The sequence below is a fragment of the Lagopus leucura genome, unplaced genomic scaffold (assembly GCF_019238085.1).
Source record: "Lagopus leucura isolate 7727_CA_CO unplaced genomic scaffold, USGS_WTPT01 Super-Scaffold_73, whole genome shotgun sequence".
NCBI classification, from domain to species: domain Eukaryota; kingdom Metazoa; phylum Chordata; class Aves; order Galliformes; family Phasianidae; genus Lagopus; species Lagopus leucura.
In genome coordinates, this window is record NW_024962252.1 from 85,950,226 (window position 1) to 85,964,372 (window position 14,147).

The 14,147-nt window shown below is 41.6% G+C and overlaps 1 protein-coding gene across 3 annotated transcripts; it reads left to right on the forward strand.

Annotated features, from left to right (window-relative positions):
• The first annotated feature begins 1,143 nt into the window (after positions 1–1,143).
• On the forward strand, positions 1,144–13,512 carry FBXO28 (F-box protein 28). 3 transcript variants are annotated; one of them, XM_042882639.1, is made up of 6 exons: positions 1,144–1,368; positions 6,385–6,494; positions 7,492–7,630; positions 9,920–10,115; positions 11,300–11,407; positions 11,905–13,512. In XM_042882639.1, exons 1-6 carry the CDS (start codon positions 1,156–1,158, stop codon positions 12,297–12,299), a joined length of 1,161 nt encoding a protein of 386 aa, XP_042738573.1. In that variant the 5' UTR covers positions 1,144–1,155; the 3' UTR covers positions 12,300–13,512. The 3 variants fall into 3 exon arrangements, with proteins under 3 accessions (XP_042738573.1, XP_042738582.1, XP_042738589.1); XM_042882648.1 differs by having other exon boundaries at positions 11,351–11,407; XM_042882655.1 differs by lacking the exon at positions 11,300–11,407.
• The last annotated feature ends 635 nt before the right edge of the window (positions 13,513–14,147 follow it).

Below are 14,147 nucleotides of genomic sequence, written 5' to 3' on the forward strand. Positions count from 1 at the left end.
ATAAGGAAAAAATCTTTTACAGTGAGGGTATTGAGGCAATGGAACAGGTTGCCTAGGGATATGATTGATGCCCCATCCCTGGAGTGTCTTTTTTGTGACTTAGCATTTCTGCTACACCCCTCAGGAGTGAGGCTGGATAAGGCCCTGGGCAACCTGGTCTAGCTGTGGTGTCCCTGTTAATTGCAGGGGAGTTGTACAATATGGCCTTAATTCTGTGATTCTATATTCTGAGGGTCTGTCCTTCTGCTTCTGGGGTGGCTGAGGATGTAGAGGAGCAAGCGCCACTGGCTGACAAAAGCATATGCCTTTTATGCTGTATGATGGTCCCCTCTACTTGAACCAGGAGTTGTTGCCAGGCATAGGATGTCCAGTATCAAACACTGCATGCATGCTGCACCAGCTGTGCTTCTCCCTTCACATGGTGGTCATGGAGGGTTGTGGTTGTGTGAGGGACCTAAGATCACCTTAAGCAAGACCACTAATTCCTGACTTGCGCTTGCACACAGCGTAGGGTTGCTCAGTACCCTTCACAAAAGTGTTACAGTACAGGTCTTGTTCTGGGGCCTTCACAACACTGTTACAGTTCTGTAACAAAAATTCACAATGTTACTGTTCCATATGGAGTTGTCAGAGTCCAAACACAGGAAGGAAGGATGTTTTTAGTGTGAGAATGGTGCAGTGCTGGAACAGGTTGCCCAGAAAGGCTGCAGACTCTCCTCTGAAGATACTCTAGACGCCTCCGTGTGTGACCTGCTGTGGGGAGCTGCTGCAGCAGGGGGTTGGACCAGACGATCCCTAGAGGTCCTTTCCACCCCCTACAGTTCTGTATAAAACCAGCAGTGTGAGGCAAACTGCTGGTTTATTGAGCTCATCTGCAACGACAGTAGTTACTTCAAGTACTTGGTGCAAAGAACACGCCAGATCCAGATGCTTTTATCCTGCTCAATTCTCGCTGACAGGGTCACCTGTGCCCTCAGCCACCCCTCGCAGCGGGTCTCCCGCAGGCAGCGAGCCCCGCTCCACCTTGTCCGCTCCCCCTGACCCTACAGGGCCCCGGGGACCCACGGCAGTCCCCGCCCTCCTCAAGCGAGAGCGGAAGTGCCGTCAGAGGAAGGCCAGCCGCCCGCCCTCAGCGGAGGAAGGACGGGCTGTAAGATGGCGGCGGCGGAGGAGCGGCTCCTGTCGGAGGGGGAAGGCGGCGCCCCGGGTTCGGCGCGGCTCTCCCCGCCCCCGCTCTCGCAGTCTCCCGAAGCCCCGGCGCCCTTGGAGCAGCCGCCTCAGAGCAACACGCTGATGGGGCTGCCCATCGTGGCCATCGAGAGCATCCTCAGCTTCCTGTCCTACGACGAGACGAGCCAGCTCCGCCTGGTAGGGGCTGGGGAGGGGAGGGAAGGCGGGCGAGGGGCCGTGCCGCGGCCGCCCCGGGAGCCGCCGGAGCGGGAGCAGCCGGGGAGGAGGCGGGCAGCCGGTTGGGCAGGGCTGAAGCTTCCCCATTCTGCCCGCCCCGCGCCTCCCGTACGGGCGTGCAGGTGTGAGCCGTGCCCGCGTTCCTAGCGGGACCCTGCCGCCTCTTCATGCCTTTGATCCCATTCCGAGCCCTGTAAAGCAGCGCGGGGTGCCGGAGACGTAAATCCCCGGGTGTAGGAGGTGGCGAGATCGCTGCTCCGAGGACCCTACCCGGTGTCTAGAAAGAAAAGTGGGGCAGGAAAGGAAGACTTAAAGCCGTGTCTGCCCGAGAGTCCGCCCGCTGCTCCCAGCCGTGCTCACGGATCTAATAAAAGATACGAGCTCCACCTGCAAACTTCGTTGTGCCCAAAAAAGCTCGGAGGTCAGCGAGGAGATCAGTATTAGTCTTCAACTGCCTCAGGAGCCTCGTGTAAACTGTGCCATAATATGACTGGCTGTGATCTTGCTCAATTTTGTATGAGATCATGTATGGAATAATAGTGAGGGAATTAATACGCAGCTTATGTAACCCTCTGTCAACTTGCCTGTGCTGTTTCTAGTTTAAGAACTCATTAGCTTAAACCAGATAGTATTACATATGTATTTCTGCAGAGAATTGGACCGCATTTGTCCCAGATCAGCAACCTGATTCTAAACTGAAAGCTCTTTAAGCAGAAGCTCTGGTTTTATTCATACTGCACCAAACACACAGTACAGTCTTTAACTCAGAGGGCGGTGAGGCCCTGGCACAGCTGCCCATAGAGCTGTGGTGCCCCATCGCTGGAGGTGCTCCAGGCCAGGTAGGATGGGGCCCTGGGCAGTTGAGTTGGGGGGGCAGCCCTGCCCATGGCTGGGGGTTGGGACTGGGTGGGCTTCAGAGTCCCCTCCAACCCAGACCATTCTATGATATGGTACTTAATATTTCTAGCATGCTGTCAGTCCTATAATCTCCAAAGATTTGCCTCTTCTGTGAGAGTAGATAGTGGATGTGTGGGGGAAAAAAATAGCATGACTTTTATGGATGGCAGCCTCTACAGTTTGGATAAAGGGAAGTACATGTACTGTGTTTGGGTGTGCTTACTATCATATATTCTTTATTGCTGCACTAGGCACTGCTCTTTGCTTCAGTTTTCCTGTTGCATTTTATAAATGGTAGCTGTGGGAACTGTCACTAAGCAGTAGGAGGGTTTTTTCTTCCTCTAAGGCTGTTAGTGTTTATAAACAATGCTTTGTCAGCAGTGAAGTTCAGAATGGGAAAGGTGGTATCAGGACTTAAATAACTGCTTAATTCTCCATGTTTCTTAAGAAGTGAAAACACCCCTCTTATGTAGCACAAGTCCATTTTTTCAAGAAGACTGTTGCTTTGAGCCATTTCAAGAACAGCAAAAACAAAGTGGATAAATATCAGTAGAGATGCACATACAAGGAATAAAACTAGATGTAGATGAGGGAAACTACTCATAGAATCATGAAGGCAGGAAAAGACGCTTCAGATCATCTTATCTAACCGTTGACCCATCACCACCCTGTTTGCAAATGCCACATCTACATGTTTCTTGAGCACCTCCAGGGACACTGACTCCAACACCTCCATGGACAGCCTGTGCTAATGCTTAACCATACTTTCAGAGAACTTTTTCCTAATATTCAACCTGAACCTCCCCTGGTGCTCTACACCCTTCACTGGCTTTGTTGCCCCAGGGGTCCCCTTGGATGATGCCAGTGGGACAGCATGGCATATGGGCACTGGGGAAATTGATCTTTCCCTATTTTTAATTTTTGAGTAGCTGACAGCCAAAAACCTTAATTTTCATCGAATTCCTCATGGTACCCTTAAGCACACAAGGTGAGAAAATACACGAAAAGCACACTTGTCTTGTTTAACGAGCACTAACGTCAAGAATCACTGCCCTTCTGGTCTGGCCTAATCAAAACCACATATACTTGATCAGCTTGATCTTTTCAATTGCCATGCAGAACTAAAGGTGTTATTTTGGCGGTTCACTGGAGGCTAAACAGAGGTGAGGAAACTGGACATAACTCCAGACAATACTGATGGAGAATTTGGTAGCATTTCAAAATAACATTATTTAGGCATGAGTTCATAATGGAAATTCATCATTGTCAGGTTTTTAAGGGCAGATAACTTTAAGATACACTTGTGCATTTGGGCATTGCACAAACAGCAAACTTTTCTTTGAGAACTTACTTGAGTTGCTTCTCATAATGCATTTCATAATGAGTAGGATTCTGCTAAGGATATGTTATGGGACCAAATTAATTGAATGGCAGGGATTAAATTCCTTAGGTCTCATGCTCATTAAAAGTATGCTCCTAAACAGCCTCATTATCCCATGGAATGCCACATTCTTAGGGTTAAAGCACCTTGGGGAAGGCAAGACATCAATTGGCCTAAACAAATCTTACATACGCTGACAAAAAGTGTGGAGCCCCTAAACTGATAGCTTTGAGTGCTGTAGCAGGGGAAGGGAACACTTTAAGTAGCCTTACATTGTGAATAGGAAAATGGCAAAGCAGGAATGAAAACCTAGAGCCATTTTTCTGGAACAAGTCATTTCACTTAATTATGCCTTATTTGTATGATGCCATATTCACTTAAGAGGAGCCTGCACTTTCCTGAATAAAATAGAGTAAAATTGAGTCAGTACTTCCTTCTGAAATCACTTTGAATTCTACTGGTAAATGTATATGTGTACTGTCTATTAAATGTGGTAACATCCTTGTCTGGAAGAAACAAGTCTTCTTTTTGAGATGCAATTATGTGACATTTGGAATGCTGAGTAGTGCTCCTCCTAATGAAGGGTGGTTAGTTTTGAGCATGGCTGCTACATAACAGTTTACAATAGCGGTGTCACAGTCACGGAGCTTTGGTCAGTTGTCCTAAAACAGTAGGATGGGCTTGTGCCCCTCTAAGTTCTCTTTCCAGATGCAGTCAGCCAAGAGGATGAGAGCTGGACACTTCTGAAGTGGGGTAATAATGATGTCCTTAGTCTCAGCTTGGAAATACATTTCCATTCGGGCTACTGCCACATGACTGCAAACAAACAGTCCCACAGTGAAAAGCAAACAATTAATAAATGCCTTCCATGAACACTGAAGATAAGGTTACCTTGGATTGAGGCACATATCAGAAGTGTCTTAGATTCTGCAGCAACTTTGCACTAGTGTTCTGCAGAGCGCAAATAAGGACTGCTCAGCTTTAATCTTCCCACAGTTTCAATAAATCTGTATTTACAGGCATTTCTATTTTAAGGCTTGCTGAAGTCATCAGCATTTTGTCACTTATTCTTTAACCTATAAAGGCGTTATGAAATACAGTGTCTGTGTAGCCTCTATTGATTTTAAAAAAGAACATACCATGAATCTGAACACTTGGAATGCATTTTTACTTCCAGTTTTGATACTGGTCATCTGTTAGTGAAGTTGGGAAGAAATAACACGTGCTTGGAGGAAGGGAAGCTGTCGGTCCTCTAGCAGATTGAGTCGCTTTGTTTGTAACAAAGTGGAAAATGAGCTCTTCTGTCAGATCTGTTACTGTATACATGTCACCATGCTAAGCAGAGCCACCTTTTACATTTCATGTGGTCTTGGAACAGCTTTCTAACACTGAAATTTGAACACAGTGTTCTACTTGGGCTGGCATTTGAAGGAATGTGGGCTGATGTAGCTTTATGGCTAGAGTAAGGAAATATCCACAAAACTCGGCAAATATGAGCAAGTTTGAACTTCTGGCTTTCTTACAGTCCATTGAGATAGGAAATATCAGAAATTGTCTTGGACCAATATGAGCACTGAAAATGCTGATAATGCTGCTTTAGGTATGACTGCTGACAAAGCAGTCTAAGACAGGCATTCTTGTAACTTCAAGTGTCGTATTTTTAAATGGCGTCACAGGGAATCAGTTGAGATCGAAGAGGTGACATTAAATAAGCTGCAGACAGTCATTATTGGTTTCTGATGGTATCAGTTTAGTGTTTGGGTTCTAGACTGCTTGTTGTCACAAACATGGGCAAATTAGTAAGATTAGAAAATCTTATGTTTAAAAATCCAGCACAGTTCTTAGCTGTTACAGCCTGCTGCCTTTTGGATATGGGAGGTATTTTCTGCCACCAGATGTCAGTATAAACATGATGAAAATTTCTCTTTGTGCTTCTCCGCTGTTTGTCCCTAACAATGTATCTAGGATTTTGGAGTTTTTTGCTTGCTTGTTTTTCTCCTGCTGAATAACTGTATTGTTAACACAGCCCTTGTGCAAGTGTGACTTTCTGTTTCAGGTTTTGGTAGCATTAGAGCAGGTATTAATGTCATTACTACCTACCGCTGTGAAAGAAAACAGCTGTTGGTATCCAACATAGCCAGCAAAGGAATCTGTTAAACAGAGAAGACTTCTATGTGAAAAGGAGTCTTGCTTCTTGTGTGCTGCAGTGCATAATTCTTTCGTCTGTCTTCCAAAAGATGAACTATAAGCATTGAAGGAAAAACATCATTTCTTGTTTGTAAGGCATCTTTCTGAGATAATACTGACTTCATAGAATCATAGAACACCAAGGTTGGAAAAGACCTCCAAGACCATCTACCAGAGTGACTCTGAGTGACAAGAGGGCTTTTCAACTTCCATTATCATTAGAAGGAAATTATGTCTGCTTATGCATGAGTGGAATTCAGCCTACTGTCTCTTGTTATGCAGAATCAGGAGACTTGCTTGTGAACTGTGTGGAATGTAGCACTCCTTCATGATCAGTATTAGAGATGGCAGTGCCTTAAGTTGTACTGCAGTTTCTGTGTCTTGAAATTCAAGAAAAACTGCTAAGGGAATCTTGTGCTACTCAGCAAGTATGTGTAAGATATTAAATAGTAAAAGTGTCTTGTGACATTATTTGATACTTAAAAGATTTGTTTTGTTTTACTTAAATACAGGTTTGTAAACGAATGGACTTGGTTTGTCAACGAATGTTAAATCAGGGATTTCTAAAAGTGGAAAGATACCACAATTTGTGTCAAAAGCAAGTTAAAGCTCAGCTTCCAAGGTATGTACCAGCTAAAATTGTTGAACTTCAATGTGCTAGATTCTTTTTAGCATTATACTAAAAGGGAGATTCTTGCTGGCTAATTTGGTTACATATCTTGAGAATTTGAATCTCTTTTGTTTTCTGTTTTTCCCCCCGAAAGCATTATAACCTAAGATCTAATTACAAGATAATGGTGTGGATGAATGTACCTTGCATTATACTATACTAGGAGCTGGAATATTGGAAATTGTCTCTGGTGTTCTAAACAGAGTAAAGAAGAGTCTTGTGTTTTTCAGCCTTTCTGGCAAATCCAGAAGGGATGCTTAGAATGAATAAATGCTATTCCTCTTCAAGACAAACAGATGATTTGTCTATGGCTCTGCTTAAAAGGCAAGGTTCTTCAGTGCCAGGGATTAAATTAGGAAAGGGAGGAGACTGTGAGCTCTCATTACTGGGAGCTTAAGGTTCTCTTAAAAGCAATATTTTTTCTCCTCTTTCCAGTGTATATGTGCAATTGCTGCTGCCCTATCCTATCAGATTTCTCAGTCAAAGTGAAGAAACTAAATGCTACTTACTGCTGAGATTATTTGCCAAAAGCTTGTACCTCAGCTTGAGCTTTGTAGCAAGCAGTAATGCTGTATTAAATCTGTGTGTTGCATTGAAATATTAAATGCAGGAATATGGGAGGATAAAAATAACCACCCTGACTCATTGTCTGCTGCTAGTTAGTACTGAAAGCCTGCTTTTAGCATCCCAAATGACATACAGAGTTTATGGTAGCAGAAGATGTAATTACTTAGAGAAAAAAAAAATTGTCTTCAGAAAGTGTGCAATGCTGTTATGAGCTGATATCTAATCTCTGCCGTGTTTTGTCCGTAGACAGAACAAATGTAGCGGTTATGTTTTCAAACCTCTAAATGGTTTTAAGGATTAAATTGAGTGACAGTTAAAGTTTTATTTTGTGAACTCCTTGTTGAATTACTGTATGTAAATCACTTAATGGTCTGTCTTCTAGACGAGAATCAGAAAGAAGAAACCATTCGTTAGCTCGTCATGCAGACATCCTTGCTGCTGTAGAAACGAGACTCTCTTTGTTAAATATGACTTTCATGAAGTATGTGGATTCCAATCTCTGTTGCTTCATACCTGGAAAGGTAAAATGTAGTCTAATTTATGTGAATGTGTATGTTTTTAAAAAAAAATGATTGTGTAACTTCAAGTAAATTTGTCCCAGCTGCTCCAGATTATGTAATGTATATGCTACTGAAACTGATTGAGATACTTAGAACACACAAGTTAATGCTCCTCTGTAACAGGCAGTGTGAAATGAATGAACCAGACTGTATCTAAATACCATTTAAAACTTAATATCTACTTTCCCTCAGTATTTTTACAAGGATTTTTATAACACGGGACATGTAGGGTTTAACTCTGAATTGTAACTGTACAAAATCGCTGGACTCCAGGTCATCAGAAGATACAGCAGAAGACCAAGTATTTTTTCATATGGGTTTGAATACTTCAAGTTAATTGAAGTGAGATGTATATAGTATGTGGAAGTACCTTACAGTGTTGCTGTGGACGAGGTGTTTCTGTAAATTAGGTGGGTAAACTTTAAATGTATGTAAACTTTGTTCAGTATTATTACTACTAAACAGTTCTGATATTTCAGACTACTACCCCAGCATAGAGTATAAATTAATCAAGTGATAGGATTGTTTTATAAGCTGTAAAAACAGAGGAATAGAGGGGAATTGACAAGATCATTGTCTGAGGAAGAAACTCAAAAAAAGCTTGGATTGAAACAAAATCTGTGTCCATTAGCTTAACGTTCTGCTATTCATGGGCTGAACTGGGTTGCTCTGGGATGAATGCAGAAGTTAGCTGTTGGATTGAGATGAAGCATGGCAGGCGTTTCTGCACTCAGTACAGCAGGATAGGCTATCAGCATGAAACAGTTTTTGTCTTGAAGAGGTAACTTGATTTCCATGCATTTTTATTGCCTTGATACTAAGTTAATCTAAATTACTATAGTTTAATACATTTAGGTTTATTAAGTTTATATTACTTTTATATCTATAATCTAATTTAAAATACAGTGTAATATAACAAAGTCAAATAAATGTAAGGCTGTGATATTCATGTACTGAATAGAATACCTAAAAGAAATGTTGCCTTACTTTTCCTGAGGGGTAGGTGGAAAGGCAATGCTGAAGCTAGACCTGGGGTGTGTAGGAGTTGTGCAAACAAGTTTGGCAGCCATTTTCCTTCTGGGCACTGGGTCATAAAGACATTATTTGTATTCCTATGTAACAGCCAAAAGAGATCTTTTTAACTGTTTACTTGGTATACGAGCTCGATACCGCTGCTGCTCTTTCACCACAGTTATCAGTTCACCAGGAAGTCAGATTTTGGTCAAGCCTATTCAAGGTTCAGCATGTGATTTTCCCCCACCTGCCATGTTTGAATGAAGCTGCTGCAGAACTTTCAGGAAATGAATGTGTTAGAACACGTGAATCCTGGTTTGAGGTTCAGCGTATTGTGTTAAGGGTTCTTCACACTTCATAGTGAAGTGCCACTGCAAGATTTTATGTTGAGGATAGCAAAAAAATGCTTTGTGGATGTTGTTACTGACGGGATATAATGTGAATAAAATTAGAGAAAGAAGCCTTTGGGAGCTTCTTTCTCTTGTGAGATGGGATGCTCTGTTGGTTCTAGGCTCTTAAGGCCCACATCCTTCAGTAAAGTCTTAAGCCATTCTTAATCATGTGCAAAATTCCTGGCTTGGTAGTTTCTGTAGTAAGAAACCAGCACTGTATCTTGGCCTGCACAGACTGTAATTCATAGATTAGTGAGGCACCTTTCATCTCTGTAGTTCTGCTAAACAAAAAGCTGCTTTTCAAGCCTCTTTAAGAGGGTGCTTATGCTCTCTGCCAGTCCTGGATTGGTATTTCACAAAGTAATACATTTTGGGTGTAATCCAAATTTGCAATATTTTGAGTAGGAGCAAGCGAATTCATGTAAATATTTACAGCTCTTCAGACTGACATAACAGTAATTCTTGTTATTCCATTCCTGTGTTGTGTACATCTCATGACTGGCTGTGGGAATGACTGCTTACTGAACAGTTTCCATCTTGGTTCTCCAAAAAGAAACGATGATGCTTTACTGAGCATGTAGAATGCCAGTGTGGATGCAGTAAAACAATTTCACATGTGTTAATTCCTGAGTTTCAATAGAACTGTGATCCATCAAGTGAATGGTTTTGTCTGGTATATCACAAACGATACTTCATTTACAAACACCAATAAAGAACTAACACAGAGTCATGTGCAGGAGTAGTAGTTCTGTAGTGAAAGTCTCTGATGTGCCAACGCTTTTAGAATGATCTGAGATAATCTTGTCTTTATCAGAAAAATCCTAATTCTTCTTAAATGTTTTAGGTAATAGATGAAATTTACCGTGTGCTAAGGTATGTAAACTCTACAAGAGCTCCTCAGAGAGCTCATGAAGTTCTTCAAGAACTAAGGGACATTTCTTCCATGGCTATGGAATATTTTGATGAGAAGATTGTTCCAATACTGAAAAGGAAGCTTCCTGGGTCAGATGTATCAGGACGTCTGATAGGAGCTGCCCCAGGTATTAATTCCAATGTATAGCTAAGTGGGTTTTTTTGTTGCTTTTTTTTTATTATTTTATTTATTAAAACTCAGAGCACTATCTTTTTAAAGCTCCCTCCCTTCAATAAGTGAGCTTTATCACATAGGAATTAACGATACTTGTTTCTTAAGAATGCCAGCCATGAAATTCATTCGCTTTGTAATTTAAGGAGGCTTTGTATTGGCAAAAGAACGGTCACTTGAATGTATGTTACAATTATGCATAGTGTGTATTCATTAAACAAATGCTTTTGTGCCACCAATGAATGAGACTTTATCGTTGCACTTGGTTGAAATTTGGCACATGAGATGACAACTCAAGACGCCTTTTATATTTAGTAGGGATCAGCAAATGAATTGGCCTAAGCTGCTGTAGTACATAGAGAGTTAGAACACACAAGTTTGTGCTTTCTTTGAATTCCCAAAGCAACAAGGTATATGTTAACAATCAAAATGCTTGTGGGTAACACTGAAAAGGCAGCTAAAATAATAGTCTGTAAATAAACAAACTGGTCCTTTGTAAACCTCTCATGCTTTCCATAATTGATGTGAACCGAAGTGCTAGGGTAGTTGCCTCATAGAATGGCCAGAAGCAAAAAGTTAGTAGAACTGTAGTGTTTTCCCCGTCCTGAACTTCTTTCCACACACCATTGGAGAATTGGATTGCAGAATATGCTCTTTGAAAGGATAACTCAAAAAAAATAAATTACAGCTTAACCAAAAATGATAGGTTGAACTGTAGGAACTGCTTGTGGTTTGCTGCATGTCTCGTCCATCCCTTTAGCCATAAGGCTGTATTCCACCTCTTAATTATATCTAGATAATTATACCTCAATTCCAATGAGTCTGTCAGCTAAGGAAGCGTTGCCCAAAACCATAGTTGATGTCAATCTGCTCACCAAATCCAAGGCTTAATGTGATGTGAAAGTACCTGTCCTGTGTTGAGAGAATAGCATATGTAATGGTAACCCTTTAGTGTCAAATAAGTGGATTTTAAAGAAAAAAAAGAAGAGGATGACTGTTCAAGGCTGTTCCAGATTGTTCTGTCTTTTTTACTTGCACTGCATTGCTAGAAGAGTAAAACAGTAGAAAAAGTGATGGATACCTTTTTATGTTAGAAGTGAAAGAAATTATACAGTAGCTGTTAGTCTCCTTGATTTGCAGGAATTTTAATAAAAACAACATTCCCAAGCTCAAACTCCAGTATGATTTTAGGACTTAGGAAGAATGAGTATACATCATCATGGAAAATAAATCCCCTTCTTCTAAAAAGTAAGTTAAACTGAGATATCTTGTTAAGCCCTGAATAAGAAACAATTAGAATTGTAGCTATCTACAACTATGACAGCAGAATAAGAGTGCCCTACTGAAATACATTTCACATAGATATTGTATAATACGTCTAATTTATAGCTGTACTGCAGGTTTTTGACTTAACATGTGTCACTAACTCTAGCTGACCACATGTTCTCTCTGTAATTGTTCATCTGGCTGAAGGTGGGGGGGGCTTATATATGGAAAATGAAGAATGAGCTGTTTTCCATGTTACTGGAAATCCAAGTATTTAAAATTGAACTAGCTGTGACCTGAAATGCCACGTGCTCTTGTTAGATACTTAAAATAACAGTAAGTCTGTTTCCATGTTCACCCAGCCAGTATTCAGATTTGTGCTTGGGGGTGATGTAGGGGTAAGCAAAGTAGGAGAGGTGGGACACGATTTCTGCTTTTGTCTAAACAGTGTGGAGTACTAACCAGAATTTCCTCTGAAGTTCCAGGGCCTTCTGCAGCACTAACAACAATGCAGCTGTTCTCCAAGCAGAATCCTTCAAGACAGGAAGTCACCAAACTCCAGCAGCAAGTAAAAGCAAACGGTGCAGGTGTGACAGTGCTAAAGCGAGAAATCTCAGAGCTTCGCACCAAAGTGCAAGAGCAACAGAAACAACTCCAAGATCAAGATCAGAAACTGCTAGAGCAAACCCAAATCATAGGTGAACAGAACGCCCGATTGGCTGAGCTCGAACGCAAGCTGCGAGAGGTGATGGAGAGCGCAGTAGGAAGTTCTTCAGGTTCTGGTTCAAATGAACAATCTCCTAGAAAACGGAGGAAGGCGGTTGAATCCACAGACTGTCCTAGGAAATCTAAACGCCTTCGAAACAGAAAATAACTTGGGGAGTCACTGACGCCTTCAGGAAGATACACTGCTTTTAGTAGCCCAGGCAGGTCTGCTCGTTTGGATACTGTGATTAGCTTCATGGTGTCACGTAGGCTGCTGGCTCTTCAACGCACCACTTAGACTTGAACGTGAATTTTCTTTCATTGAGACTTTTCCCCTGCTTTCTGGATGGGTGGGCCTAAATCACAGGATCTCTAAGATTTGCAATAGATACATACTAACCAGACCTGCTCTGTTACATTTTGAAGGGTTAACCTTTTTTTTTTTTTTTTTTTTCTCTCCGTGCAAACGTGTTGAAAGTAAACTTATTTGTGTTTATGCGTATGTTCACATAAAATCTTAAATAAATTCAGTCTTAACTGACTAAAAAGTTGAGCTTAAAAGCAGATGTCCTGTTCACTTGAAGAAAAGAAACGCTTTTAAAATCATGTTTTAGAGAACTTGACTTTTTTGTTACAAGTGACCTTGTCTGGAATGTCTGAAAAGCAGCGAATAGTTTTTTGGGATCTCTGTAACAAGTAAAACAGACTTCTTAAGTTACGCTATTGCCTATATATTTTTGTAAACTTATAAGGAAAGGCCTTCTATCCAATCTTCACATGCACACGCCCTAGTTTTAGGTCTTGGCAGCCATATTCTACATTTCCATGCATAGATGCATGTAGAGCTTAGCCTGCTAAAAGCACTTGTCTGAAGTTGTCCTTCTCTCTGAGTACAGGGCCCTGTAGAACAATTCCTTCATTCCTCAGCCACAGCTCCACACCTGCATTCAGCACAACTGCTTTCTTACAGGAGGGTGGTCTTGCAGAGCTAGCAGCAGGAGCATTGGGAGCCAGCTATGTGCAGGCTACCTGCTGCTTTCACTGCCTGCAACTTGCAGGGATTGTTGGCCAAAGCAGGAGAATTGAGAAGCCACCTATGCATCACTTGATACATAGGCAAACATAAGAATCAGACAAACTGTCTCTCTGGTAACTAAACTCAGGGGGACACCATTTGAATGAAATGCTGTATTACAGAAAAATTTAAGCTATTTTGTGTGTATGTGTTGGGAGTGGAGTGGAGATTTCTCTGTAATACTGAGGCCAACATTCCAGCCTTCTTTGTCCTGACAGGTAAATCGCTTCAGACAAAGCTTTAATTTCTTTTGCACTTCTGTTTTGAGCTTGTCACTGGGATAGCATGTCTCGCACCATTCAATCTCCCTGCTCACTTTAACAACCTCGGGGTTGTATACAGTGATTTTCTTTTCTTACCTGTATATTTTTGGAACCTTATACAAGTACTATTGTCCTTAGTTTTGTTTTAATGTACTAAACTATGTGGCTTTATCATTTGATTTAAGTTTTAGGGTTTTTTTCTTGTTTGTTTGTTTTTTCTGCTTTCGGCTTAGGTGGTGGCCAATTCAACTTGGCATGGCACTGAAAGTGCAAATGCTGCTTTGTAGCTGTTCAGAACCCTGACACCCTTACCAGAGGCTAAAGTGTGGCTTTCTTGTAGTGCTGATGTGAGGGTTGTACGTGAATCACCAACAGAACCAGAAATCGTCTGGCCAAATGTTCCAAAATTGTAGGAGAACAGATATTTTTCCTGAAACTTCAAGATTTTGCTTCTGGGACATATGGGCTCATATCAGGACTGACACTGCAAATGCCAAATTTTTGATAGATGATTTTCAGATATACCTGTTTGACAGTTTTAAGCTTTTCAGAAGACATGTTTCTGAAGAAGAGCACTGAACAAGTGGTGCAAGGTTACCTGGGGGAGACATTACCCGGTAAAGGACGATTTGCTGTTACTGGTCTTCCACTGCTCATGTATTTTTTACTCCTGAAGGTT